General features: G+C 39.6%; 1 protein-coding gene across 2 annotated transcripts in view; it reads right to left on the bottom strand.

The window, feature by feature from the left end:
* The window catches only part of TMTC1 (transmembrane O-mannosyltransferase targeting cadherins 1), a 271,877-nt gene that overhangs the window by 211,135 nt on the left and 33,543 nt on the right, over positions 1-27,199 (bottom strand). For both annotated transcript variants that reach the window (XM_082419615.1, XM_082419614.1), the window contains exons 3-5: positions 27,000-27,073; positions 24,256-24,432; positions 20,047-20,253 (exon numbers count right to left, since the gene is read on the bottom strand). In XM_082419615.1, coding sequence (XP_082275741.1) covers positions 20,047-20,253; positions 24,256-24,432; positions 27,000-27,073 — 458 coding nt within the window. The remainder of the gene's footprint in view (positions 1-20,046; positions 20,254-24,255; positions 24,433-26,999; positions 27,074-27,199) is intronic.

Genomic DNA, 27,199 nt, shown 5'->3' with positions numbered 1-27,199 from the left:
AAACTCTCAAGACATTGAGACAGATAGCTTATCTCCCCCAGACCCAACTGTAGAAAGACTGGACATCTTCACATTAGCGCACCATCTATAAGTGCAATTGGGTGCTTGTGTTGTGCCTGGCCCGGTGCTAAACTCTTTTCATACTTCCTGCCATTTATAATAATTGTTACTAACTATCCCTATTTTATACATGTGGCAATCACTTAATCCAAGTTCATACTGCTACTAAAATAGAAATCGCGGATGTAAATCTACTATTTGTAACTCTAGGACATATGCACCCTGAGCACGCCATTGTTCCATCATTATTAAAGGTGAAACAAGGAAGGAAACTCTAGAATCACGTTTGGAGAAAACTGCATCCACAGAGGCCTTCGAGTTAGCACACTATTTTCCTTATGTGAAAACTAAACTCTGTTTCTTACATTCAAGCTCTGAGATTAAGAGTCTGACATCCAGACTTGGTCAGAATTTACCTCTGCCAAAGTGAATTCTTGACAGCTAACAGCTGCAGTCTGAGGCTGAGCTGTGCCTCCTACATCACTTCTGAAAACGCAGTCAACATTATGTGGCAGAGCTTCCAATCGATCATGCCAGAAAAAGATACTTATCTTGCATCTGCTCACCTTCTTTGCCAAGTAGAAAAGCAATTATCTGCACCAATACAAAATATAACTGCCTGGGCATAATACACATAAGAAGAAGAGATGATTTTAATCAGACACTGGAAGTCAAAATTATAAACTTACCATACTGAATGTATAAGAGAAAGGGATTAGTACCTCTGTGAAGTTTCCATTAATTTCTGTTCTTTGGAGGAAAATCATAAATGGAAAAGGCTTAAATCAACTAAGGTGTGGGTAAATAGCATAGCTTCACCCTATCATGGGCAAACGTACTCTTAAGTCACTTATCCATCTTTCTTAAATATGAGAATTCTACCAAAATTACAAAAATGTGTAAAGAAAATTTTATATGATACAATCTTAAAAGACAAAGAGAAGATACTGAGCTTTCACAAATATGCAGGATTCATTTACGGTAAAAACTCACAACTACTGCTTTTTTATTCTCAAAAGTGTAATAATTAAAATCAAGTGGTTTGAATTTTTAAATCTTCACTCTTTAATAAGATGTGCCATCTGGCTTTATGATCAGAGTTTTCTTACCTATAAATCTAAAAAAAGAAATGGGCCTGCTTTGCACTTGTTGCCCTCCTTACAGGAGTCAGGCCCTTGGCATCTCTGCCAAGTTCCTCCATGACGGGGCTCCTGCCTACCTTCCTAGCCTCGTCTCCACTACTCATGTCCTGTGCTGCCTGTAGTTACACACACACACACACACACACACACACACACACACACACACACACACAAGCACATGCACACTTTGCAGGTACAGGCCTCTGTGCCCTCCCTCCTGCTGTGCTTTATGCCTGGAAGACAGCCCTCCCTCCCTTTAGTTCATCTTCTCATCTGTTAAGACTCAGTTTATGCCAAACCTCCCAGGCTGGCTAAGGTATCCTATCCTGTGAATCCCATAATTCAGGGTACACACATCGATCATCATACTTGCCACCCTCAGTGAGATTATCTTGTTCTTTGTATGACTTCCCCACTGGGATGTAAACTTATCCATGCTGGCCCAATCAGAGTCTCTGTTTTTGAGAATCTGAAGTCAGAACACATTAATTCCAGTCCATCTTTAACAGAGAATTGAACTGAGAGGCTACATGAAGCCAGGACTGAGGCAGCCCTGCAACTCACCAAATTGAGAAAAGTCAGTCTTTAAGAAGAGGAGGTAAGGACAACAACATGGATTTTAAAAACCAAAAGAGAGACCATGAACCCTCCAAAAGGTAAAAAAGAAATGTTTTGAGTTTGCCAGTTCCTGTGTCCAGAAATCAGGTTCAATACCCAGACTGGGGTGCCATTAGAGTCCAGTGTACCTTTCTAATGAAAACTTCAATTTTCTTAAACAAGTTCTTTAAAAATTTTGTTCTTTGTAAGCAAATGATCCCTATGACATCTGTATATAGTGTTTAATAAATGCTTATTAATCAAATGAATCAACAAACTGTCTCTGAAGAGTCAACAGGTATCAGTTTGCAAATGCACAGCTTTGATGACTTCTATGATGGTTGAGGGCAAAATATGTGTAAACTTTAACCTTTTTTACTATTGACATTTCTCATCAATACATTTGACTTAAGTTCCAAAGACTTAAGTAGTCAAGAATTCAAGATGGAAAAGGAAAAGAAAAATAGCCAAATGCACACTAGCGAAATCTCCTCCACAGTCTGCTTAGTCACTCACGAGGGTGGCCCATTATCATATCTCACTTCAGGGTCAGCCTCCGACTCTCACACAACTTCCAACTACATGCACACCGATGGAATGCAGTGACTAAAAGAGAAAAGGAAGTGACAGCATCGTTTCATAAGAGTTTGGGCAAATAGTCAGAGAGAGTGCCAAATGACCTGAGACCACCTGTCTCACTTGCGTCGTTTCACAGATAAGAAAAACAAACATCCAGGGAAGTAAAATAACTGGCCCAAGGAGCAGAGCAAATCAGAATCAGAGTAGAACTCAATTTCCCCCCAACCAGGCCATGGCTCCTTACACTACCGTGCGTTTCTTTACGTCCAGCCCAACCTGGGAAACAGCTCTTCTCTTTCAAAGAATTCAGCAATTCTACAATGTTCAGACTTTTCAAAAACAGCAATGAGGACAATGATACAAGTTTTATTGTTCAAGACATATACTCAGTCGTCAACTATTGATATTATCACACATGTATTTTCTGCTTAAAAATATCTGGAGATTGGTACCCAATCTTGACTTATCTTAATGGTTTACCTATCTATTGTGGCTATAAATTATGTGCCATAAGGAAGAGAGAAACAAGGAACACTCCTACAGTGTTGGTGGGAATGTAAATTGGTACAGCCACTATGGAGAACAGTATGGAGGTTCCTTAAAAACTGAAAATAGAGCTACTATATGATCCTGCAACCCCACTCCTGGGCATGTATCTGGAGAAAACCATAATTCGAAAAGATACATGCACCCCAGTGTTCATTGCAGCACTATTTACAATAGCCAAGACATGGAAGCAATTCATCCATTGACAGATGAATGGTTAAAGAAGATGTAATAGACTTATACAACTGAATATTACACAGCCATAAAAAAGAAAGAAATATTGCCATTTGCAGCAATATGGATGGATGTAGAAGTTATCATACTAAGTGAAGTAAGCCAGACAAAGACAAATATCATGATATTGCTTACATGTGTAATCTAAAAAAGAAAATGAGACAAATGAACTTTATATACAAAACAGACCCACAGACATAGAAAAAAAAAAACTTATGGTTACCAAAGGGGAAAGGGGTGGGGAGGGATAAATTAGGAGTTTGGGATTAACAGATACACACTACTATATATAAAATAGATAACCAAAAAGGACCTACTGTATAGAACAGGGAACTATACTTAATATTTTGTAATAGCCTACAAGGGAAAAGAATCTGAAAAAATAGATATATATGTATGCATAACTGAATCACTTTTCTGTACACCTGAAACTAACACAACATTGTAAATCAACTATACTTCAATTAAAAATTTTTTTAATTAAAAATTTTAGGGCTTCCCTGGTGGCGCAGTGGTTGAAAACCTGCCTGCCAATGCAGGGGACATGGGTTCGAGCCCTGGTCTGGGAAGATCCCACATGCCGCGGAGCAACTAGGCCTGTGAGCCACAACTACTGAGCCTGTGCGTCTGGAGCCTGTGCTCCACAACAAGAGAGGCCGCGACAGTGAGAGGCCCGCGCACCGCAATGAAGAGTGGCCCCCGCTCGCCGCAACTAGGGAAAGCCTTCGCACAGAAACGAAGACCCAACATAGCCAAAAATAAATAAATAAATAAATAAATAAATAAAGAAGCTTTCATTTAAAAAACAAAAAATTTAAAGAAGAGAGAAACAACCTATACTGAGGATACACGTACAGTCTCTCCCTGACTCCACATGAAAACTAAAAGTGCAGTTTTATAATTAAATAAACAACTTTTTAAATCAAATTATTTTCATCATAAATGCAGTATGGATCATAATTCCTTTCACAAAGTGATATTCCTCTCACAAAGAAAAATTACTTAAGGGAACCAAAGGTAAAGTACAAAAAGAAATCTATGATAAAGACTTAAGGAAGGACGTGCTCTCACTCCCTCTTGCGAGAGCACCAGAATCAAAACTGGCTGCTGGACAATCATTGACAGGAAGACCCTGGACTTCACCAAGGAGGATACCCCACGTCCAAGGACAGAGGAGAAGCCACAGTGAGACGGTAGGAGGGGCGCAATCAGAGTAAAATCAAATCCCATAACTGCTGGGTGGGTGACTCACAGACTGGCGAACACTTATACCACAGAAGTCCACCCACTGGAGTGAAGGTTCTGAGCCCCATGTCAGGCTTCCCAACCTGGGGGTCCGGCTACGGGAGGAGGAATTCCTAGAGAATCAGACCTTGAAGCCTAGTGGGAATTGATTGCAGGACTTTGACAGGACTGGGGGAAACAGAGACCCCACTCTTGGAGGGCACACACAAAGTAATGTGTGCATCGGGACCCAGGGGAAGGAGCAGTGACCCTGGGGGAGACTGAACCAGACCTACCTGCTGGTGTTGGGGGGTCTCCTGCAGAGGCGAGTGCTGGCTCTGTTTCACCGTGGGGATAAGGACACTGGCAGCCGAGGTTCTGGGAAGTTCTCCTTGGCGTGAGCCCTCCCAGAGTCTGCCATTAACCCCACCAAAGAGCACGGGTAGGCTCCAGTGTTGGGTTGCCTCAGGCAAAACAACCAACAGGGAGGGAACCCAGCCCCACCCATCAACAGTCAAGTGGATTAAGGTTTTACTGAGCTCTGACCGCCACAGCAACAGTCAGCTCTACCCACCACCAGAGCCTCCCATCAAGCCTCTTAGATAGCCTCAACCACCAGAGGGCAGACAACAGAAGCAAGAAAAACTACAATCCTGCAGCCTGTGGACCAAAAACCACAGTTACAGAAAGATAGAGAAGATGAAAAGGCAGAGGGCTATGTACCAGATGAAGGAACAGGAAAAAACCCCAGAAAAACAACTAAATGAAGTGGAGATAGGCAACCTTCCAGAGAAAGAATTCAGAATAATGATAGTGAAGATGATCCAGGACCTCGGAATAAGAATGGAGGCAAAGATTGAGAAGATGCAAGAAATGATTAACAAAGACCTAGAAGAATTAAAGAACAAACAAACAGAGATGACCAATACAATAACTGAAATGAAAACTACACTAGAAGGAATCAATAGCAGGATAACTGAGGCAGAAGAACGGATAAGTGACCTGGAAGACAGAATGGTGGAATTCACTGCTGCGGAACAGACTAAAGAAAAAAGAATGAAAAGAAATGAAGACAGCCTAAGAGACCTCTGGGACAACATTAAACGCAACAACATTCGCATTATAGGGGTCCCAGAAGGAGAAGAGAGAGAGAAAGGACCAGAGAAAATATTTGAAGAGATTATAGTCGAAAACTTCCCTAACATGGGAAAGGAAATAGCCACCCAAGTCCAGGAAGCGCAGAGAGTCCCATACAGAATAAACCCAAGGAGACACACGCCGAGACACATAGTAATCAAAGTGGCAAAAATTAAAGACAAAGAAAAATTATTGAAAGCAGCAAGGGAAAAACGACAAATAACATACAAGGGGACTCCCATAAGGTTAACAGCTGATTTCTCAGCAGAAACTCTGCAAGCCAGAAGGGAGTGGCATGATATACTTAAAGTGTTGAAAGGGAAGAACCTACAACCAAGATTACTCTACCCAGCAAGGATCTCATTTAGATTTGATGGAGAAATCAAAAGCTTTACAGACAAGCAAAAGCTAAGAGAATTCAGCACCACCAAACCAGCTCTACAACAAATGCTAAAGGAACTTCTCTAAGTGGGAAACACAAGAGAAGAAAAGGACCTACAAAAACAAACCCAAAACAATTAAGAAAATGGTCATAGGAACATACATATCGATAATTACCTTAAACGTGAATGGATTAAACGCCCCAACCAAAAGACATAGACTGGCTGAATGGATACAAAAACAAGACCCATATATATGCTGTCTAGAAGAGACCCACTTCAGACCTAGGGACACATACAGATTGAAAGTGAGGGGATGGAAAAAGATATTCCATGCAAATGGAAATCAAAAGAAAGCTGGAGTAGCTATACTCATATCAGATAAAATAGACTTTAAAATAAAGAATGTTACAAGAGACAAGGAAGGACACTACATAATGATCCAGGGATCAATCCAAGAAGAAGATATAACAATTATAAATATATATGCACCCAACATAGGAGCACCTCAATACATAAGGCAACTGCTAACAGCTATAAAAGAGGAGATCGACAGTAACACAATAATAGTGGGGGACTTTAACACTTCACTTACACCAATGGACAGATCATCCAAAATGAAAATAAATAAGGAAACAGAAGCTTTAAATGACACAATAGACCAGATAGATTTAATTGATATATATAGGACATTCCATCCAAAAACAGCAGATTACACGTTCTTCTCAAGTGCGCACGGAACATTCTCCAGGATAGATCACATCTTGGGTCACAAATCAAGCCTCAGTAAATTTAAGAAAATTGAAATCATACCAAGCATCTTTTCTGACCACAACGCTATGAGATTAGAAATGAATTACAGGGAAAAAAACGTAAAAAAGACAAACACATGGAGGCTAAACAATACGTTACTAAATAACCAAGAGATCACTGAAGAAATCAAAGAGGAAATTAAAAAATACCTACAGACAAATGACAATGAAAACACGACGACCCAAAACCTATGGGATGCAGCAAAAGCGGTTCTAAGAGGGAAGTTTATAGCTATACAAGCCTACCTAAAGAAACAAGAAAAATCTCAAGTAAACAATCTAACCTTACACCTAAAGAAACTAGAGAAAGAAGAACAAACAAAACCCAAAGTTAGCAGAAGGAAAGAAATCATAAAGATCAGAGCAGAAATAAATGAAATAGAAACAAAGAAAACAATAGCAAAGATCAATAAAACTAAAAGTTGGTTCTTTGAGAAGATAGACAAAATTGATAAGCCATTAGCCAGACTCATCAAGAAAAAGAGGGAGAGGACTCAAATCAATAAAATCAGAAATGAAAAAGGAGAAGTTACAACAGACACTGCAGAAATACAAAACATCCTAAGAGACTACTATAAGCAACTTTATGCCAATAAAATGGACAACCTGGAAGAAATGGACAAATTCTTAGAAAGGTATAACCTTCCAAGACTGAATCAGGAAGAAACAGAAAATATGAACAGACCAATCACAAGTAATGAAATTGAAACTGTGATTAAAAATCTTCCAACAAACAAAAGTCCAGGACCAGATGGCTTCACTGGTGAATTCTATCAAACATTTAGAGAAGAGCTAACACCCATCCTTCTCAAACTCTTCCAAAAAATTGCAGAGGAAGGAACACTCCCAAACTCATTCTATGAGGCCACCATCACCCTGATACCAAAACCAGACAAAGATAATACAAAAAAAGAAAATTACAGACCAATATCACTGATGAATATAGATGCAAAAATCCTCAACAAAATACTAGCAAACAGAATCCAACAACACATTAAAAGGATCATACACCACGATCAAGTGGGATTTATCCCAGGGATGCAAGGATTCTTCAATATACGCAAATCAATCAATGTGATACACCATATTAACAAATTGAAGAATAAAAACCATATGATCATCTCAATAGATGCAGAAAAAGCTTTTGACAAAATTCAACACCCATTCCTGATAAAAACTCTCCAGAAAGTGGGCATAGAGGGAACCTACCTCAACATAATAAAGGCCATATATGACAAACCCACAGCAAACATCATTCTCAATGGTGAAAAACTGAAAGCATTTCCTCTAAGATCAGGAACGAGACAAGGATGTCCACTCTCACCACTATTATTCAACATAGTTCTGGAAGTCCTAGCCACGGCAATCAGAGAAGAAAAAGAAATAAAAGGAATACAAATTGGAAAAGAGGAAGTAAAACTGTCACTGTTTGCGGATGACATGATACTATACATAGAGAATCCTAAAACTGCCACCAGAAAACTGCTAGAGCTAATTAATGAATATGGTAAAGTTGCAGGATACAAAATTAATGCACAGAAATCTCTTGCATTCCTATACACTAATGATGAAAAATCTGAAAGAGAAATTATGGAAACACTCCCATTTACCATTGCAACAAAAAGAATAAAATACCTAGGAATAAACCTACCTAGGGAGACAAAAGACCTGTATGCAGAAAACTATAAGACACTGATGAAAGAAATTAAAGATGATACCAACAGATGGAGAGATATACCATGTTCTTGGATTGGAAGAATCAACATTGTGAAAATGACTATACTACCCAAAGCAATCTACAGATTCAATGCAATCCCTATCAAATTACCAATGGCATTTTTTACAGAGCTAGAACAAATCATCTTAAAATTTGTATGGAGACACAAAAGACCCCGAATAGCCAAAGCAGTCTTGAGGCAAAAAAATGGAGCTGGAGGAATCAGACTCCCTGACTTCAGACTATACTACAAAGCTACAGTAATCAAGACAATATGGTACTGGCACAAAAACAGAAACATAGATCGATGGAACAAGATAGAAAGCCCAGAGATTAACCCACGCACCTATGGTCAACTAATCTATGACAAAGGAGGCAAAGATATACAATGGAGAAAAGACAGTCTCTTCAATAAGTGGTGCTGGGAAAACTGGACAGCTACATGTAAAAGAATGAAATTAGAATACTCCCTAACACCATACACAAAAATAAACTCAAAATGGATTAGAGACCTAAATATAAGACGGGACACTATAAAACTCTTAGAGGAAAACATAGGAAGAACACTCTTTGACATAAATCACAGCAAGATCTTTTTTGATCCACCTCCTAGAGTAAGGGAAATAAAAACAAAAATAAACAAGTGGGACCTAATGAAACTTCAAAGCTTTTGCACAGCAAAGGAAACCATAAACAAGACGAAAAGACAACCCTCAGAATGGGAGAAAATATTTGCAAACGAATCAACGGAGAAAGGATTAATCTCCAAAATATATAAACAGCTCATTCAGCTCAATATCAAAGAAACAAACACCCCAATCCAAAAATGGGCAGAAGACCTAAATAGACATTTCTCCAAAGAAGACATACAGATGGCCACGAAGCACATGAAAAGATGCTCAACATCACTAATTATTAGAGAAATGCAAATCAAAACTACAATGAGGTATCACCTCACTCCTGTTAGAATGGGCATCATCAGAAAATCTACAAACAACAAATGCTGGAGAGGGTGTGGAGAAAAGGGAACCCTCTTGCACTGTTGGTGGGAATGTAAATTGATACAGCCACTATGGAGAACAATATGGAGGTTCCTTAAAAAACTAAAAATAGAATTACCATATGACCCAGCAATCCCACTACTGGGCATATACCCAGAGAAAACCGTAATTCAAAAAGACACATGCACCCGAATGTTCATTGCAGCACTATTTACAATAGCCAGGTCATGGAAGCAACCTAAATGCCCATCAACAGACGAATGGCTAAAGAAGATGTGGTACATATATACAATGGAATATTACTCAGCCATAAAAAGGAACGAAATTGAGTCATTTGTTGAGACGTGGATGGATCTAGAGACTGTCATACAGAGTGAAGTAAGTCAGAAAGAGAAAAACAAATATCATATATTAATGCATGTATGTGGAACCTAGAAAAAGGGTACAGATGAGCTGGTTTGCAGGGCAGAAGTTGAGACACAGATGTAGAGAATGGATATATGGACACCAAGGGGGGAAAACTGCGGTGAGGTGGGGATGGTGGTGTGCTGAATTGGGCGATTGGGATTGACATGTATACACTGATGTGTATAAAATTGATGCCTAATAAGAACCTGCAGTATAAAAAAACAAACAAAACAACTAATACTAAACTTTCATTGGGTTATTTGTATGGAAATATGTTAATATAAATGTTTCAGACATTACATGAAATTTCTAAAAATCTTGTATTTGTATGGAAATATGTATGGAAATATGTTAATATAAATGTTTCAATCATTACATGAAATTTCTAAAAATCTTATATTTGTATTTGTATGGAAATATGTATGGAAATATGTTAATATAAATGTTTCAGACATTACATGAAATTTCTAAAAATCTTATATGTTCTGGTATAATGTTATAAGTCATAATCCTAGTTATTACTTTAAAATGTATATCTCAGAAATAACTAATTTTCTTGTCAACTGCATTATTATGAACTTTCATCAAATCTTTTACCGTGGTCATTTTTAAGTCTTTTGTCATTTACAGACAGTTCTGGGTGTACTCTGATGATTTTGCAAATATGTTCCTATAAAAGGTTTTCATCTTCAAGAAATTCATGGAAAAGACTCTGACAAGTACAGGTTTCTGGTAACTGACTGTACTGCTGAACTGAATGAATAAGCATTTTCAGAGCTCTGATGAACTCATAAAAGTGCTAACAAAAGATCAAGATGAAAAAAAAACAACAATTAATTACATGGGACTGAGTGAACTGATGAGGATGAGTATAATTTTTGTGACTTTCTGTCTGAATTTAAAAAAAAAAAAAATCCCACAAGGACTCAGAGGCAAAGAATATACAAATCAATTTTCACTGCAAAGTAAAGGAGCTGTTACAGTGGAGGATTACTGGACTGAATGTCAATATTATGACATAGTATGAGTGTGTTGCATGTTTGGTAATTGCAATCATTGTTGCTTTTGTTGTGGTCATCCATGTACAATGCTTGGTGTCTGTCTATTTATCTCTTGTAAAAATAAAATACAGTGTGTGTGTGTGTGAAAAAAAAAAAAAAAAGACTTAACTGTCAGGAAATAGAAGCTCTACCACTTGAAAACTGAAACGCATTGGTTGGTTATTCATTAGGAACTGAGGGCATGTTTAGCTCTTAACATAAGACACAAACATTATTCCTTCCCTCCGTCCAACTCTGGCTGGTTGTTTGCATGTGGTTGTTTTTTTTTTCTGAATTATGATATAATTAATTGCCTTCATCCCCTAAAAACCCATACTGTTCCCTTTACCAATACTTTTGGAGGTTAAATCGTTAAAAGCAAATCTTTAATGCCAGGATCCTCATGGAGACTGCTGCTTAGGGTGATTTCAAAATCAGTATGTATTTTCTAGATTATATATAAAGTAGTAAAGATCATGGTTTGAATAATGTGAATAGCATTAATAATTCATAAATCTACAACATGATACACATCTTCCAATATGGCTATAAGGTCATCAATCTAAAAAACTAGTAAGTTGTCTTTATTATTTGATTTTCAACCTAATGGTTTGTTTATTAAAGTGATGCTTTATTCAATAGTAATTCTAAATACATCAAAAACTTTTAATTAAAGAAAGTCCACTGTTAGTCTCAGCAACTAAGAATAACTTTACACATACAACTTATAATGAGGATGGTATCCATCAGGTAAGAATAAGTGTTGGGGCTTCCCTGGTGGCACAGTGGCTAAGAATCCTGCAGGGGACACGGGTTCAAGCCCTGATCCGGGCAGATCCCACATGCCGCGGAGCAACTAAGCCCGTGTGCCACAACTACTGAGCCTGCAAGCTAGAGCCCACAAGCCACAACTACTGAACCCACGTGCTACAACTACTGAAGTCCGCGTGCCTAGAGCCCGTGCTCTGCAACAAGAGAAGCCACTGCGATGAGAAGCCCGCGCACCACAACGAAGAGTAGCCCCCACTCGCCGCAACTAGAGAATGCCCACGCGCAGCAACAAAGACCCAATGCAGCCAAAAATAAAAAAATTTATAAAAAAAAAGAGAAGTGTTACACAGGCATTCTGTTTTCCTGCTAAACGTTGATGAAATCCATCCTTGTTAAAGAATGTTTTTTTTCTTTTACAGTCATTTTCCTCTAAAATACTGTAAGCTCATAAAAAGAGAGAAAATAAATAAATATCATAAACAAATCAAATCAAGACTATACCACTTTCATAAATACAGCAAAGGAAAAGTGACCACTATAAAAAGATTTCTAAACAGTAATTCTTCCACACTGTCTTTGGCATAAAATAAGCATGCTGGTAGGGAAAGGTAAGTCCTAGCCCTACCATTTATGAAAAGCCACAACTAATAGCCATGTTAAGCTCTTTTCATGTATTCACTCATTTGTTCCTCACAATAAGCTCATAGAGCACCTTTTCTGTATTTTTTCAAGCATTTACATTTTTTTTTTTTTTAATTTTATGGCTGTGTTGGGTCTTCATTTCTGTGCGAGGGCTTTCTCCAGTCGTGGCAAGTGGGGGCCACTCCTCATCGCGGTGCGCGGGCCTCTCACCATCGCAGCCTCTCCTGTTGCGGAGCACAGGCTCCAGACGCGCAGGATCAGCAATCATGGCTCAGGGGCCCAGTTGCTCTGCGGCATGTGGGATCCTCCCAGACCAGGGCCCGAACCCATGTCCCCTGCATTGGCAGGCAGATTCTCAACCACTGCGCCACCAGGGAAGCCCAAGCATTTACATTTTTAACATTGTCACATTTAATCTAGAAAACATAGTAGCAGTTCAAAACATGTGGCGGACAATTTTCAGAGCAACAAGCTGGAAATCCCACCAAATTATCTGAAACCATCATGATCTATTGCCTAGTGTAGAATAATGTTCCCATGAAAGAATTATTTATGTATACCCTGAGTGTTTACAATGTTAAGATGAACTGATACTGCTTTTACTGCAATCACTCCACAACCTCTCAGCAGGCTACATTAAAAAAGATAAATTTAAAAAAAAATTCAGCTGGATGACAGCAGCTTTAACTAAAAGAGCAAAGAAATTGGCAGCAGACTCCCTACAACACCCTAAGGGCCCTACCTGTGTTCTGCAGAAGAAGGGAAAGATGTTTGGTGTCCTTGCAGTCACCCAGGCTCTAACCTGCACAGGACAGAGGTTGAGTATCCATATGGTGACTGGTGAGCTGACAGAAAACCATGAGGTCTGACATCCTCTTCTAAGAGCCTACTGTGGCAGTGACAAAATTGAATGCCAACCAGAAATGCCTACATTCTGATAGTTTTCTCTTTCAACATATGTCCCCATGAATCCAATTGGAAAGCAGATGCCTAAGCTTGATAGCTCTACACTGAGAAAGGAAAGAAAGAACTTATCATCCACTGACTGAAATTCACAGGGGATAGAATATTGCCAAGATTCGGTACCCAGTCAAGATTAAGCAGAATGAACCAGGGGCTGTCAGCAGTTAGGAACTCTACCAAATGCTATCCGTAAATTAAAAGGAATTTTGCTCCTTAGCATGTGATTTATTTGGAAGAGGCTTTTAGTGCTTTTAGTGCTAAGTTCTGAATGAAGCCAAGAAACACTTTACTGAAATGATCCATTTTAGTGCTGAGTTCAGTTCAAGAAGCAAAGCAGATTTCAATAAGCTTTCAGGCAAACTCATCCAAGTCATACCTGCTTTACCATATACTCTGGGTCTGGTTCAGACGGAATAACATCACTCTCAACTAATGGTTAGGAAATAGTGACAGAAAAAACTCTCTTTTAATTCTCTATCCACAGAAGAGAATACCTCTCTGGTAAGTTCCATGTTTAAGAAAAGCTACTTTAAAAGAACTTGAGAGCCCATCTTGGGTAAATCAACCCACCAAAGAATGTTAAAGGCAGATTAATGATACTATCCCAATAAACACAGTTCAGAATTAAGAAGCCTGAAAACACCAACTGACAGTTCTTTTGGAAAATTACTTTTTTATTTAAGTTTCTAAAAATAAATTTCCCACTATTTTCATCCTTCCTATAGCAAAACAGCAGCATTTGTTCACCCTTCCCAGGAAAATGTGTCCCTCTCCATAGGAGGACAAATGCCTGTAGCAATCATCCACCTCCCTTGTCCAGTGCCTTCCCAGCCACTAAGCAAGTCTGCAGTTCAGTCACACCAGGAGGCACTACCCGGTCTTAGTAAAAGCTATGGTCAGTTCAGGATATTAAAAAGAAATTGACAAGCTATGAAAAAGCTCAGGCATGTATGGGCCAAAGGTAACAAGAGAGGATACCCTTTGGATACTGGGTCCAAATGATAGAATCATGGGTGTAAACAGTTTTAAAGTTGTTTAATAAGAAATAACTTTAACAATAATTATGCGAGTAGGTTTGGTCAGTTGTCTTTATAAAATACAGCCTGAGAGTTACTGCTTTCTTGGGTCTACCACCATCATGTGCCAAAATAAGTCATAGTGATCTGGCTGCAGCCACCTAAGAACTACATCTGAAGACTGAAGTATTTACACCATTGAAGAAGAGAGAGAATTCCAAAGCAAAATGTGGCCCAGCTCATCTTTAAACAAAGCAATGGAAATGAGGAAAGGTGATCAGCAGCAATGAAAGAATTTGCAAAGTCTCTTTGAAGTAAGATCTTAGTCCATACCTACTTCCATAGGGTTGTTTGTGTTCTTAGCGTGGATTCAGCACTGAGCTTTACACTTACATTAAGAGATTTTAAAGTAGGGGAGGGGATTTATTAATACGAACCCACAAACTTCACTTTTAACTCCACCCTTAGTTTACTCCACCCTTCTTTCATTTGGTCATTTCATTTTTTTAAAGCAGTAACTGAATGAGATTGAAAACGGCCCATCTGAGATCAGTCAACCAGAAAGGTGTGTAAAATGGTGGGGGGATAACCCAATTATTCATCAGTAATTCAGGCTTTCAACACAGATTTTTTCCTGTCACCTGCAAATCTCATTTCACTAACTTACTAAGCTTCTCTCAAAGCTTACATGAGGCTGTTAATAATGATCTGAAACACATTTGCCCTACTCACAGGAATTTAATCTACAAAGCATTTCTTACTTTAGGGAAAAAGAATACAATGCAAGGTCTACAGAAGTAAAGCATTAGAACGACACTTGAAAGATCAGTCACTCATTCCACCAGTGAAGGTCAAAATATTTATATGCTTCCTTAAGTCCTCTGAATTTAAGTTAATTATCTAACAGTTTCACTTTAGTGCCAACCTGTTCTCTAATCCTAAACCTGTCTTAGTTTCTTGATTTGCATGCCTCCGTGCAAGGCATACAAGAAAAACTTTTAAGACACACTGAAGTGAAAAATATAACCGCTGTCTTACCCACAAAGGTAGGAAACGAGCCCATTTTAAGTAAAAATATCATGATCATCATCCAGCTAAGTTCCATGAGGGCAGAGCTCTGTTTACTTCACTGCCATGTATTCCCAGCACCTAAAACATTACTTGGCACAGAGGAGGCATTCAGTAAATACTGACAAATGAATGATTCATGACAGATGCTGCAGAGCAACAGAAGAGGAAAAGAGCAAGAATTTATTGAGCCAAGAACTGTCTTCAACACCAATCATAATCACTGTCATTTAAATGTGAAATCAATCAAGTCTATATATGAAAAATGACTACATATAGTTACAGATATAGGTATGAGTTACGAGGATAAGAGTTCAGGTAGAATTCACTGAGTTTTCTAAGGTGAAAGGGAAAATGTGTCCATGCGTGAATGAACTGGATATAATGAAGAGGGTAGGGAGAAGGAAGGTTTACATACAAAGCATTTCTCATTTCACATGGAACAACTGAGTAAAAGGTGGTATCAACTGAAATTTCATCTGATTCCAGAGTGTATACCCTAAGTCCTAGGTTCTTCATTGCACTTGCTACCCATAAGCCAATCACTAAGTCACACAGAAAAACAGGAAACTAAATAAATGACTTGCAGTAAGATTTTGGAATTCTCCTGTGTTTGGTAACTATAGAAAATATTTTACCTGATAGTATTTAGTCCAATTTTTTGACAGCCTAATGCCATGCATGCAATGTAAATACATACTAGCAAATAGTTTCGAAGTTCAAGCAAAAAAAAAAAAAAAAAAATCTCACACAAACTTATCCCTTGCCTGCACACTACAGGTTCACCAGTTTCAGGATACATCCTGGTGTTTAGAAACCCACACAGGAATAATAATATTCATTATACTAAGCTACTACTAATGATGCTGTGGGCTGCCACACTGAATGGCCACTGTGTACCAGGCACCTATTTACATGTTTATTATTCAGGCTATAGCTTTGAGTCCTGACAAGCAATATGAGAGTAAGGTGCCATGATTAGTTCCGCCTTTTGGAGATGAGAAAACTGAGGCTCACAGAGATAAAATAACTTATCCAGGATCAAGTAAGTGAAGGAGCCATGATTTAAACACTGTGCAGAGATCTTCAGAACTAAGATAACATTGCCTCTTTGAACTTTTATTTTCTTTACCTGATCACCTTCTGACAAAAGGACACACACAGTTTTTAAAAATAATTTTGATACTAGTCAAGTTTATAGTCAAATATATGACACCTTTCCTTTCCAAAGAAGGAAAATACATGACAACTTTCCTCTCCAAGAAAGGATAACGGTCTTTCTTGCCCACAAACATGTTAACTTACTAAGACCCTGACCCAGTTCCAGTTGTCCTATGTACTGCTCTCCAGACATAATTCTTTCTAAAACAGGCTGGTGCTCGGAGTTTAAAAAAAAAAAAAGCATGTCATTTAATTCAATGTATTACCACCAACACCCTATATCAAAGCAAGTCAAAAGGTGCCTCATTTGTTGCCCCAAGGACGGCTGCAAGAATCTTCTACCCCCGAGAGTTCAACAGGGGGGCCAGCTCCACAGAGCATGAAACAAGTGTCCTGCCTCCTTCCCAAAGCCAAGTCCTCACCCAGGAAGCTGGACTTCAGAGCATAACAAACAGGCAAAAGCAAAGGATTAGAGGTCAAACAGCCTGAGTTCCAATCCTGACGTTACCACTTTAACTATGCAAATGTTTTAAATGACCATTTAACTTCTTCCATTTCCACCTGATAATGCAAACTCTAAGATCTACCCTAAATGAAAGTTGTGATGGCTGCATGGGACAACATGTGGGAAATGCCAGCCCACCTCCTGGTACATAGCGGATGGATCACAGATATAAAGTTTTCTTCCCCTCCTGAAAGACCTTCTTCACTGGAGTGCTGGAGCTGACTCACACTGGCTTGCAAGAGATGACTATTAAATTTTCAGAAATTTTGCAGGCCAGTTATTAAATACAGATATTATTGAAAATTAAATTATATAACTATAATAAATCCTATGTATGTAAACATATTGTATATATTTATATTAATATATAATATATATCTTAAAATAAATGATATAAACTTAAATCATGCTAAAAACAAAGGTAATAAGTACTCAAGGCTCGTCACTTCCTAATTCGTTTCCTTCATTTTACTGTTATCTATGCTCTTGAGGTTACTACGTCTATTGTCCATTGAGCAGTGGAAACGCTTCATGATGGTGAGCTATGGCACACCTCTCCCAGCTCCACGTTCAGCAATGTCACATCTGTAGCTTCAAATCAGCCATGGTAAGAGTATTTACATGGAAATTGGCCAACACCAGTCAGGATTTACTTTCTCTGGAGAGCCAGTTATTAAGCATTTACCAGTGCACCCCTGGTATTCATACTTCATCTTATTCCTTTCTGCTCCTGCACCTTCCATCTCTACTCTCCACAAGTTACCTATCTACATACACACACCCATTAAACTGAAAATAAAAACGAAAACAAAAACCTAACACCCCTGGAGTTAACATCCTTTGCCCCATTCCTTCATTACCAAATTTACTGAAAATATTCTATTTATGCTTAATTCCAATACTTTCTTACCACCTACTCATTAATTTATTCATTTCACAAATAGTTGAGCAACTACTCTTAGCCAGACACTATGAAAGGAACTGGGGATACAAATGTGATCAGAAGCCGACACGGTCCCTGCCCCGATGGAACTCAGTCACACTGCAGCCTGACTTATGTCCTTCCTTGAAAGTCTATAATGCGCTATTAATTCTTGTTTTTTCTCCTCCTTTGCCTTCCTTAAAAAAATTTACAATTTCCCCAAATATTCTGTCTTCTTTTCCTTCATGCCCTGTTACAGAAAAAGTCAAGATATCCTCAAGGTTTTGACTATTTATCTCTCTGCTTTCTTGCTCAGGAATTTCAAGCATTACTGTGATTTTTATCCTTTCCCAAACTTATTTTTCCTCTAGCCTTTCCATCTCAGTAACTGACACCACCACGCACCCAACTACTGAAGCCAGAAACGCAAACATCCTTGTTTCCTGCCTTTCCCTCACCCCTTCACCCCAAACATCAGCAAGTCCTGTTAGATGTGTATCCAGAACTTATCCCAAATCCACCATATCCCGTCCACCTCAGTCTCTATCACCCTCGGCCAAGACCCTTTCTTTTCCCCTCAGTCTGTATGAAAGTCTCCCTGCTTTACTCTTGCCCCTTAATCATCCACTACAAGAAGCCAGTGTGAACATTCTTAATATAACCATTTTCCTCCGCATTAAACAAACAACAACAATAACAAACAGAACCCTCTAAAGTCTCCCCTTTCCACTCAAAATAAAATCCAAACTCACTTCCATGGCCAACACACCCTTCACCATCTGGGCCTGTCCACGCCCTGAGCTCGCCCCTTCCAAACCCCACTTGATCGTTACCCCAAGTCTGGGACCCTGTGCCCAGATCTGAGCAGGGCTAGCTCCTCCGTGAGGATTCTGTGGGCCTTCCCTGACCAACCAACATGAACCTGCCCCAGCCAGGCCCAGCCACCACTCTCCACCACACTGTTCATTCTTTGTTGGTTATTTAGTGTGTGTCCTCCTCTACTGGAAGGGAAGCTACACAGGGGCAAGGACCCTGTCTTCCTTATTCACCAGGACATCCCTGGTGCCTGGAACATGCCAGGCACATGGTAGACACTCAGTAGATCTTTGTTGATGAATGAATAAATGGAGCACGATCCAAAAGACAGGTTTCCACAGGAATAATCGGAAACAAAGACCCAGAAAAGAGGGAGTTTTCTGGGACTGCACAGAACAATAAGAATAGCAATCTGCTGTTTAACTGCTAATAGTATGAGTCAAATTTCCATCTTTATTAAATTCTGACTTGCCCATGGCTTGAGCTATTTTAGAGGCAAGCTAATTTAATGAGTTCTGATAAATCTATGTTAATTTTCATGGCTAGGTCAAAAGATTCAAAAAAAGAGAGAAAATCCTGTGCTTTAAAGTTTTTCCTGTACCCTGGGAGATCAGCTCAGTGCTTTGTGACCACCTAGAGTGGTGGGATAGGGAGATTGGGAAGGAGACGCAAGAGGGAGGAGATATGGGAACATATGTATATGTATAACTGATTCACTTTGGTATAAAGCAGAAACTAACATACCATTGTAAAGCAATTATCCTCCAATAAAGATGTTTAAAAAAAAAAAAAGATTTTCTTGTACCCTCAAAAACATTTCTGAGAGGCAGTGTCCCCTGGGCTTCCTCCCATACTTGTGCTGTAATAAGTTCCTATCACACACCAAGAGCAGGGAGAGACAGAGCAGCAGAAGGTAGAGCTCTCCTCCCCCAGAAAACCGAGGGGCCTGCTCTCTGATGCCCAGGGCTCTTCCACCAGGGAAGCAGCAATATGTCTGCACTTCTTAATGGAGGCTTCAGAGCCTCACCCCCTTCTTCCAAATAACAGCAGACAGCAGGGCTTCTACTTGCTTCTTCCAGCTACTCCTTTCTCATCTGATCTAATATAAGGGAGGAAGGGAAAGAAGAAGAGAAGGAAGGAGGCAGGAGGAAGGGAGATGGGGAAGGAAAAAGAAAGAAGGAGGGAAACAAGTGTGGGCGGGTGTCACAAAGAACCCACTCGGCGCTTCACTTCTCCAGCGATCCCCCTGCAACAGGTGATGCTGGATGGTGAAAACACGCAAGGTCAAGGAGCCCAGCCCAGTACCTCATCAAGGACCACACAGCTCGAGGAGACACAGGGAATCCGCTGCTCTTGGGTTCAGGCGGCAATGGAGTGTGGCAGCCACCCCAAGCTCCTTTGTGAGGGAACCGCTGCTGCTTCCCATTCTCCCGGAGAGGGTGCGCTGGCGGTGCAGTGGGCAGGGAGCTCCCGGGCCGCTGTGGGCTGTGCTGATGGACGACCCCATTGCTCCTAATTGTGCACGGAATGGAGGGGAAACAAAGTCAGACAGAATGACAAGACTTGCAACAAGGAACAGCAATCCCTTGTCCCATCGCCTAGCCCTGTTCCATGGAAGCAACCGTCCACAAGTCTTTTAGCACTTCTGTTTCTGGTATTCATCACAATATTTTTAAAATACGATTAAATTATAATATTATTTCTAATTTTAGAACTTGTCTTATTGACTTGCTACCATAGAAGATGAGGACTCAGTCCCTTTTATGCGGTCACCAATACACACACACACACACACGCATGCATGCACGCACGTTCACAACCACCCTCTTCTCTTCTCATCTTCCACATATATTTCTCTCATAATAAATATAATTTGAATTCTCATAACTCAGTTGAAGTGATATTCGGGATTTACATTATTATCATCTTGTGAAATGTTGTTCACAGCTGATCCACCCCAATGTATTCTCACATTTTCCTTCATGAATCTTCTGAGATGATATAATTCATAACCACCAGCTGGGCAAAAATTTTAAAGTCTGATACTACCAAGTGATGGGGAGAATGTGGAACAAAGGGGATTCTCATCCACTGCTGCAGTCCAGTCATTTCAAAAGCAATGTCTCTGGCTCGCAGTGAACAAGTGAAATCACAGTTCACAGTGAGATCAACACAGTGAACGTGTATCCATCTGTGGCCCCAGCAACACTTCTGTGGTTATGCCCCAGGAGGTACGTGCACACAAAGGTTTCCTGCAGCATGCTATATAATAGCCAAAAATGTAAAAATAACCTAAATTCAAAATCCAGAAGGATGGATAAATTGTGATAATTAAATACTACACAACAGTTAAAATGAATGAACTAGAGCCACATGTATCCACATTGATGCATCTCACAATCCAATGTTAAATGAAAAGAAAAGCAAGTGACACCATTTATATAAAGTCTGCAAGTATGTAAACAAACAATGCTATTTGGTATTCAGTGGTATATACTTATGAAGTAATAACAAGCAAACCGTTCTAGAAATAAAAAATGCCAAATTCAGGATCATGGTTATTTCTAGAGAGAGGGTAGGGACTGGGGTCAGGGAACGTTATCCTCTGCGTGTTGGCAATTATATGCTAATTCCTTAAAAAGAAAAAAATTTAACTTTCAGGAGCTGATCTTTCCCTGAAAATGTTTCTTCCTAAAGGTGATGTCAAGTAAAAGAAATCTAACTCTGTTCGTGTGACCCAATCTTAAAATATAGGAATAAATTGCTCTTCATGTAGGAGAGGGCTTCCAACACTTGTTTCTGTTATTTCTTTCCTGTTGCCTGAATCACACAATGAAAAGACCTCAAGAACAACCTAGTACCGAGATGTTTATTCTAAATGAGCAGATAAGAATTTGCGTGTACGTTATTCTGGGAAAAGGGGACACGATTCTGTGAGATTCTCAAAGGGGTCAGGACCCCACAATACACACAGATCCTCTGAGCTGGTCTCCTGGTAAGAATGTAAGCCCAGGCTCTGAGCTGCAGATGCCCTGGGGGGTCTCCAAATCCCTGTCCTGTGTGCTCCATGGAGGCTCAGGGGTAACCCTGTGGCTCTGGAGTCACACAGACAGAAGTCCCAAGAGGGGATGGGTGACTCTGGAGAGGTTACTTTCTATGCCTGCCTGAATTCTCTCCTGTGTAAAACGAGGGTAAAAGTTGTTGTGAGCAATCAAGTGACTTCATACCTGTAAATGGCGTGGCCCAGTGCCTGGCACACGGCCTGCACTCAAGAGATACTGTTATCGACCAGGTCTCCCTGTTACCTGCTCTCAGTTCCTTCTCACCACTTTCACAACTGTACTCAGTTACTCACGTAATAACTTATGTAACGTCTGTCTCCCCCAGTATTGCTCTTTGAGGGAAGGAATCTTAACTGTCTTATTCTTGGCCAGGCACAGAATGAGAATGTGTTAAGTGGGCGGAAAGAATGAATGCCTCCACCTATGCAGAGATGCTGGTGGTTGTGAGAGCTAAAAGTTACTAAAACAAACAAACAAAGAAACCCCACAGACTATGAGCTATGCAACCTCCAAGCTACATATCAGCAGTATTGTTTTTTTCATAGAATAGAACTTCTAGCAGTTGGGTATAATGAAGGTCAAGAATAATTATTAAAGGAATAAAAAAGACAATTATTCTCTTTGAAAAAAGCCTAGCTCAACAGTGACCACATGAAGAAAAAAGGAGTGTAGCAACCATGGGCTGGAGAGACCTAAGACCAGAGGAGATATGACTTCAAAGATAAGCATAAACAAGAATGCTGCCTGCCATCATGTTATCAGCCGCTGCAGCCCGCCTGGAAGGTGCGCCGAGGGGAATTCAGGATGGAGAAAAATAGGATACTGACCCAAGAGAGTTGAGATGCATATCAAAGGAACAATTTTAATGAGCCCAGACTCTTGCATCTTCCCATATATAGAAAAGCACTGAAATCATTAACTTGACATGCCTGATTTTTTGTGATTAGCACTAATCTTTTGAGTTTCGACTATATAGTTGCTTTTTTATTTTTCTTCAGCAAAAACTCATACATCCCGGCTCCTCCCTTACCTCTTTGGAACAGTCCCTCAGGGCTATCTGAGAGGCTGCCTTCCCAGGCTATAGTCCTTAGCAATGTCCCCAAATAAAACATAATTCTCAACCCACAAGTTGTGTGTTTTATTTCAGTCGATATGAGGTTAAAATATCTCTGGACTGAACCAAAGGCGAGGGTCTGCAGGCACTTGCCACATCTTCTGCTGTCAGTAGAGCAAAGCAGAAAGACGATGGGAGGCAGATACAAAGAGGATGCCAGAAGAAAGTGGAAAGCCAGAGGGGTGGATAGGCTGCTCTTTAAATAGTAAGGTCAGCAATGCAATTACTGCCACGGGTGGAGAGGATACAGAGGAAAGGCATTCTCATATAAGCCTAGGGGAGGTGCTTTGGCTCACAGCTTTCTTGGCTTGAGCTTGGATCAAAATGATACCTGGGCTCCTTCCTTTTACACGCCTCTGAGATTTACAGAGAGCCAACAGAGCACTAAAATCTATTTAAATTATCTCCAAGTACGCCCAGGCAGGAAGGTGATCAGAATTTACTGACTCATCTCAGCTTGTTGCCACTCACTAGCACTGCTCTTATCTTTATGTCAACAAGTGTAAAGAGGTAGGGAATGGGCTAAAAGGACAGGATTTTTTTTTTAAGATAAAATTCTTCATCGGACAAGGCCGGAGAATAAATCAGTTACATTTATTAAAAGTTCAAATGTAAGGGCCTTATAATTAGTGAAAAATAGCGTCTGCATGTCAAATTGTTAGTAATAATGGATTTGATAGAGGAAGAAAATTATAGCATGTACTTGAACTTTTAATATGCCTTAGTCACTCTTATCATCTATAATCCACAGGATAATATGAATATGCCTTAATTTTTTTTAAATGAAAATAGGCTACTAAATAAACTTGTTCTTTAACGTGAATATGACATGTAATTATTCCTGTATGGTTTAGACTGGCCCCCTGTGGAATTCCAAAAGGCCCCTTCCAAAACTCTTAGGTAAAAGCATCATCCCTAGAGCAAGTAAACAGACTCTAATTTAGCATTTGAAGGCAGAGATTCAAGTCAAGCTGTTAACAAACTGTTACCATTTGTAACTACTCCCCTGTGTGAATCAAGATTTCTCAGTAGTATGCTACCAAAACAATCTGGCGATATAAACTGGCAATTAGCATTGATACTTTTCAATTCCAAATTTGGGGCTCACAAAAACTTTATAGTCCTCATGGATTATCATAAAAGTATGAAGAGTTTAAACATATATAATGCATTTATCCTAAGGAAATAAGCCTTACTATATGATAGTCTAAGATGAGGTTGCATTTAACAAAATGTTATACCTCTATTTTTTTAATGAGAGTTTGCAAACTATTGATTTAAGCAACTCTTCTCTGCACATCATGGACTGCTTGACAGCAAAACTTTAAAATGACTTACGATTTATCATGATTGTGGGATAAAGAAAAGAGATCATAAACCAAGCACACGCCGAACACCGTGATGCCTGTCTCTTTCACCAGCATCGCGCAGGTCCCCAGAAACAGACTGAGCAGCAGGAAGAAGGGAGAAGCCGTGGGAGGGAAACATTCCCCAACACAACACTGGTCCACACTCCTGAAAAACAAGGTTGAGTTGCTTTTACTCTAAGAAGAAATGTGGGTCGCTAAGAAATAACCACCTTTTAAAGGTAAGATCTAGCACCAATTTCGTTGTATTCTAAGTAAGTAGGTGAGCAAAGATTTCTTCAAGAATGTTCATCACAGTATTATTTAAAATTTGCAAAGATGGAAAAAAGTAAATGTCCAACAATGCTGAATTTGGTACTTAAATTAAGGCATATATAAATTCTGGTAAATTATGGCATATAACAAAGGAACACTAAAAAGCCATTTAAAATGCTACCATAGAGATGTATTTAGTGACATGGAAAGATGTTTAGGTGAATATATTTTAAGTGAATACTACAGGTTACTAACCCACATGCATGAACTCTGGAGCCAGGTTCCCTGGGTTCAAATCACAGTTCTGCTGTTAACTAACAGGGTAACATGGGGCAGGTCAGTTGCCTCCCTGCTGTTAACTAACAGGGTAACATGGGGCAGGTCAGTTGCCTCCCTGTGCCTCAGTTCCCTCATGTGTGAAATGGGATCACAGGGTTGTAGGGAAGATTCAGTAAATGACTTATTACATGTTAAGTGTTTATCATTATTATTATTTCTGTGAAGGTGTTTTATGTGCTTCTGTACAAAGAAATCAGTGGATATATACCAAAACACAATCATCATTTCTGTGTTTTAGTCTTTTTCTTTTCTTCTGGCTAATCTGTTTTTTTTTTTTTTTTAAATTGAGGTACAGCTGATTTACAATGTTGTATTAGTTTCTAAACTGTAGTTTTAAATTTATTTTTCATGAGAATGTATTAGGTAAAGTTTTTTTTTTTCTCAGCATAATTTCCAGCAGGGATTTTCTAAAACCCTCCAGTTGCTGTAAAGTCTTTTTTCACCTTACAAAACAGAGTCAGCCCCACATCAAGAAATTCCACTGTTCCTTCCGCAGGTGGCACACCAATTTGCTCCTACTCTTTTGAAGGCCAATATATCTGAAGTGGTGACGTCTTACCCTTACTGTTATGTCTTGGAACAATCACCTAAATTATATGCCAAATTTGTAGGAGACAGGCTTTTTCTCCGAAGCTGGTTTATAGCTTAAAATTACTCAAAGTGCAAATGGCCTGCACAACAGAAAGCTGTAACAGTGTGGCTTATTACCACACAGATATGGATATGCTGCGGGTCCACTCATGTTCCCAAATTTATCAACACAGAGAAGAAGCCTGAGAGATCAAGTTCAAACTCAAAAGCGATTATTAATCTTGTTCTCACACCAGAGCAAATAGGAAACAACTGTTGAATTTGGGTTTATATTTTTAATATTTTCACAACACTCTTTTATATACCTAGCAATGCAGTGGGAGATTACAAAGCCAGGACTAGAAGCCTGGTACTATATTAAGAAGAGACTCTGCTCTTAAAGCAAAACTTCATAAAGCTTAATTCAGTCCATCTTTGACCCAAGGTCTAAACTGGTTTACAACAAGGTTTCTCAGTTTCAGCACTACTGGTATTTTAGGGAAGATGATTCTTTGTTACAAGGACTGTCCCGCACCCCGTAGAATCCTTGGCCTCTACTCACGTGCCAGCTGTGCCTCTCCAGTTGTGACAAGCAAAAGTATCTCCAGACATTGCAAATGTCCCCCTGGGGCAAGGTGGGCAAATTTGCCCCCTGTTGAGAACCACTGGTTTAGAACAGTGTTCTTTGGAGTCACTGGGTTTTATAAGATTATAGGCCAATGAACTGACCCAGAGATCAAGGTTCACAAATCCTTAACCAGGCATCCCTCCACAAAGCAGGGCAATGTGGCTCACTGGCCCCCTTTCTCCTGGGCCACCCTCTGAGTCACCTGCCCCCATGACATTCGTTTTTTTACCCACCCCTTTCCCTATGTGGATATGTCACGACTCAGGTGAGAATCTGATCAGTTAGGGGGGAAGGGGCAATATAATGGGAAATTGTTTTATTGTTTTTCAGTCTACCAAAGCAAGAAGCTTCTGTATTTTGATGAAAGGATGTGCAAATTGGAAAATACTACTTTCAATTCAGCCTTGTTATTTTAAGCTTTGAGCTACTTTAATGAGGATAATAAAGAGGAAAAAAACAAAACAAAACGTAGGACCAAAATGAAAAGGAGAAATTAAACAAATCATAGTTAAATAGAAGAGAGGACTAGACCCAGTATATTTTGGCTCAGAGCTAAGATTTCAAATTCCATTCTCAGTAAGAAACTACAAGTAAGAGAAATCAAGAAGCAAGAGCTTATCTTGCCAGCACTGGGAGAGCAGTCCTTTTAAAAGGCTATGACATGGTTCAGAATGTGGCTGGAAGAGAGAACAGCCTAGCTTTTGGTAAGGAGAGGGTTTCCTATCCCAGGTCTCCAAGAAGCTCACTGGGCAGTTCACTGCCAAGAAGCCTCCCTCCTCTCTCAGGCAGGAACTCAGAGTCAACACACACACACACACACACACACACACACACACACACACACACACACACACACAGACAGCAGAAACTCCCAGGGGACAGCATGACTGTAAACAGATAAGGGCATTCTTAGCCGTACATACCTACTGTAGGAGAGAAAGGCTAACAGAAACAGCAAGCATGCCAACACGTCAGCTCTGCCAACAATTCCGGCCACCTAGAAAGTGTGAAAAAATAAAAACCTCAGAAAACCACTTTCAGAAACCCATTACAGAAATGTTATTTGTTTTCAGAGGAATGAAAGGAATAATAAATTAGAAAACACATTATTCTTTAAATTCTG

Source organism: Balaenoptera physalus (assembly GCF_965194825.1).
Source record: "Balaenoptera physalus genome assembly, chromosome: 13".
Taxonomy (NCBI): domain Eukaryota; kingdom Metazoa; phylum Chordata; class Mammalia; order Artiodactyla; family Balaenopteridae; genus Balaenoptera; species Balaenoptera physalus.
Note: the sequence above shows the minus strand (reverse complement) of the source record. Positions and strands in the feature narration are given on the sequence as shown.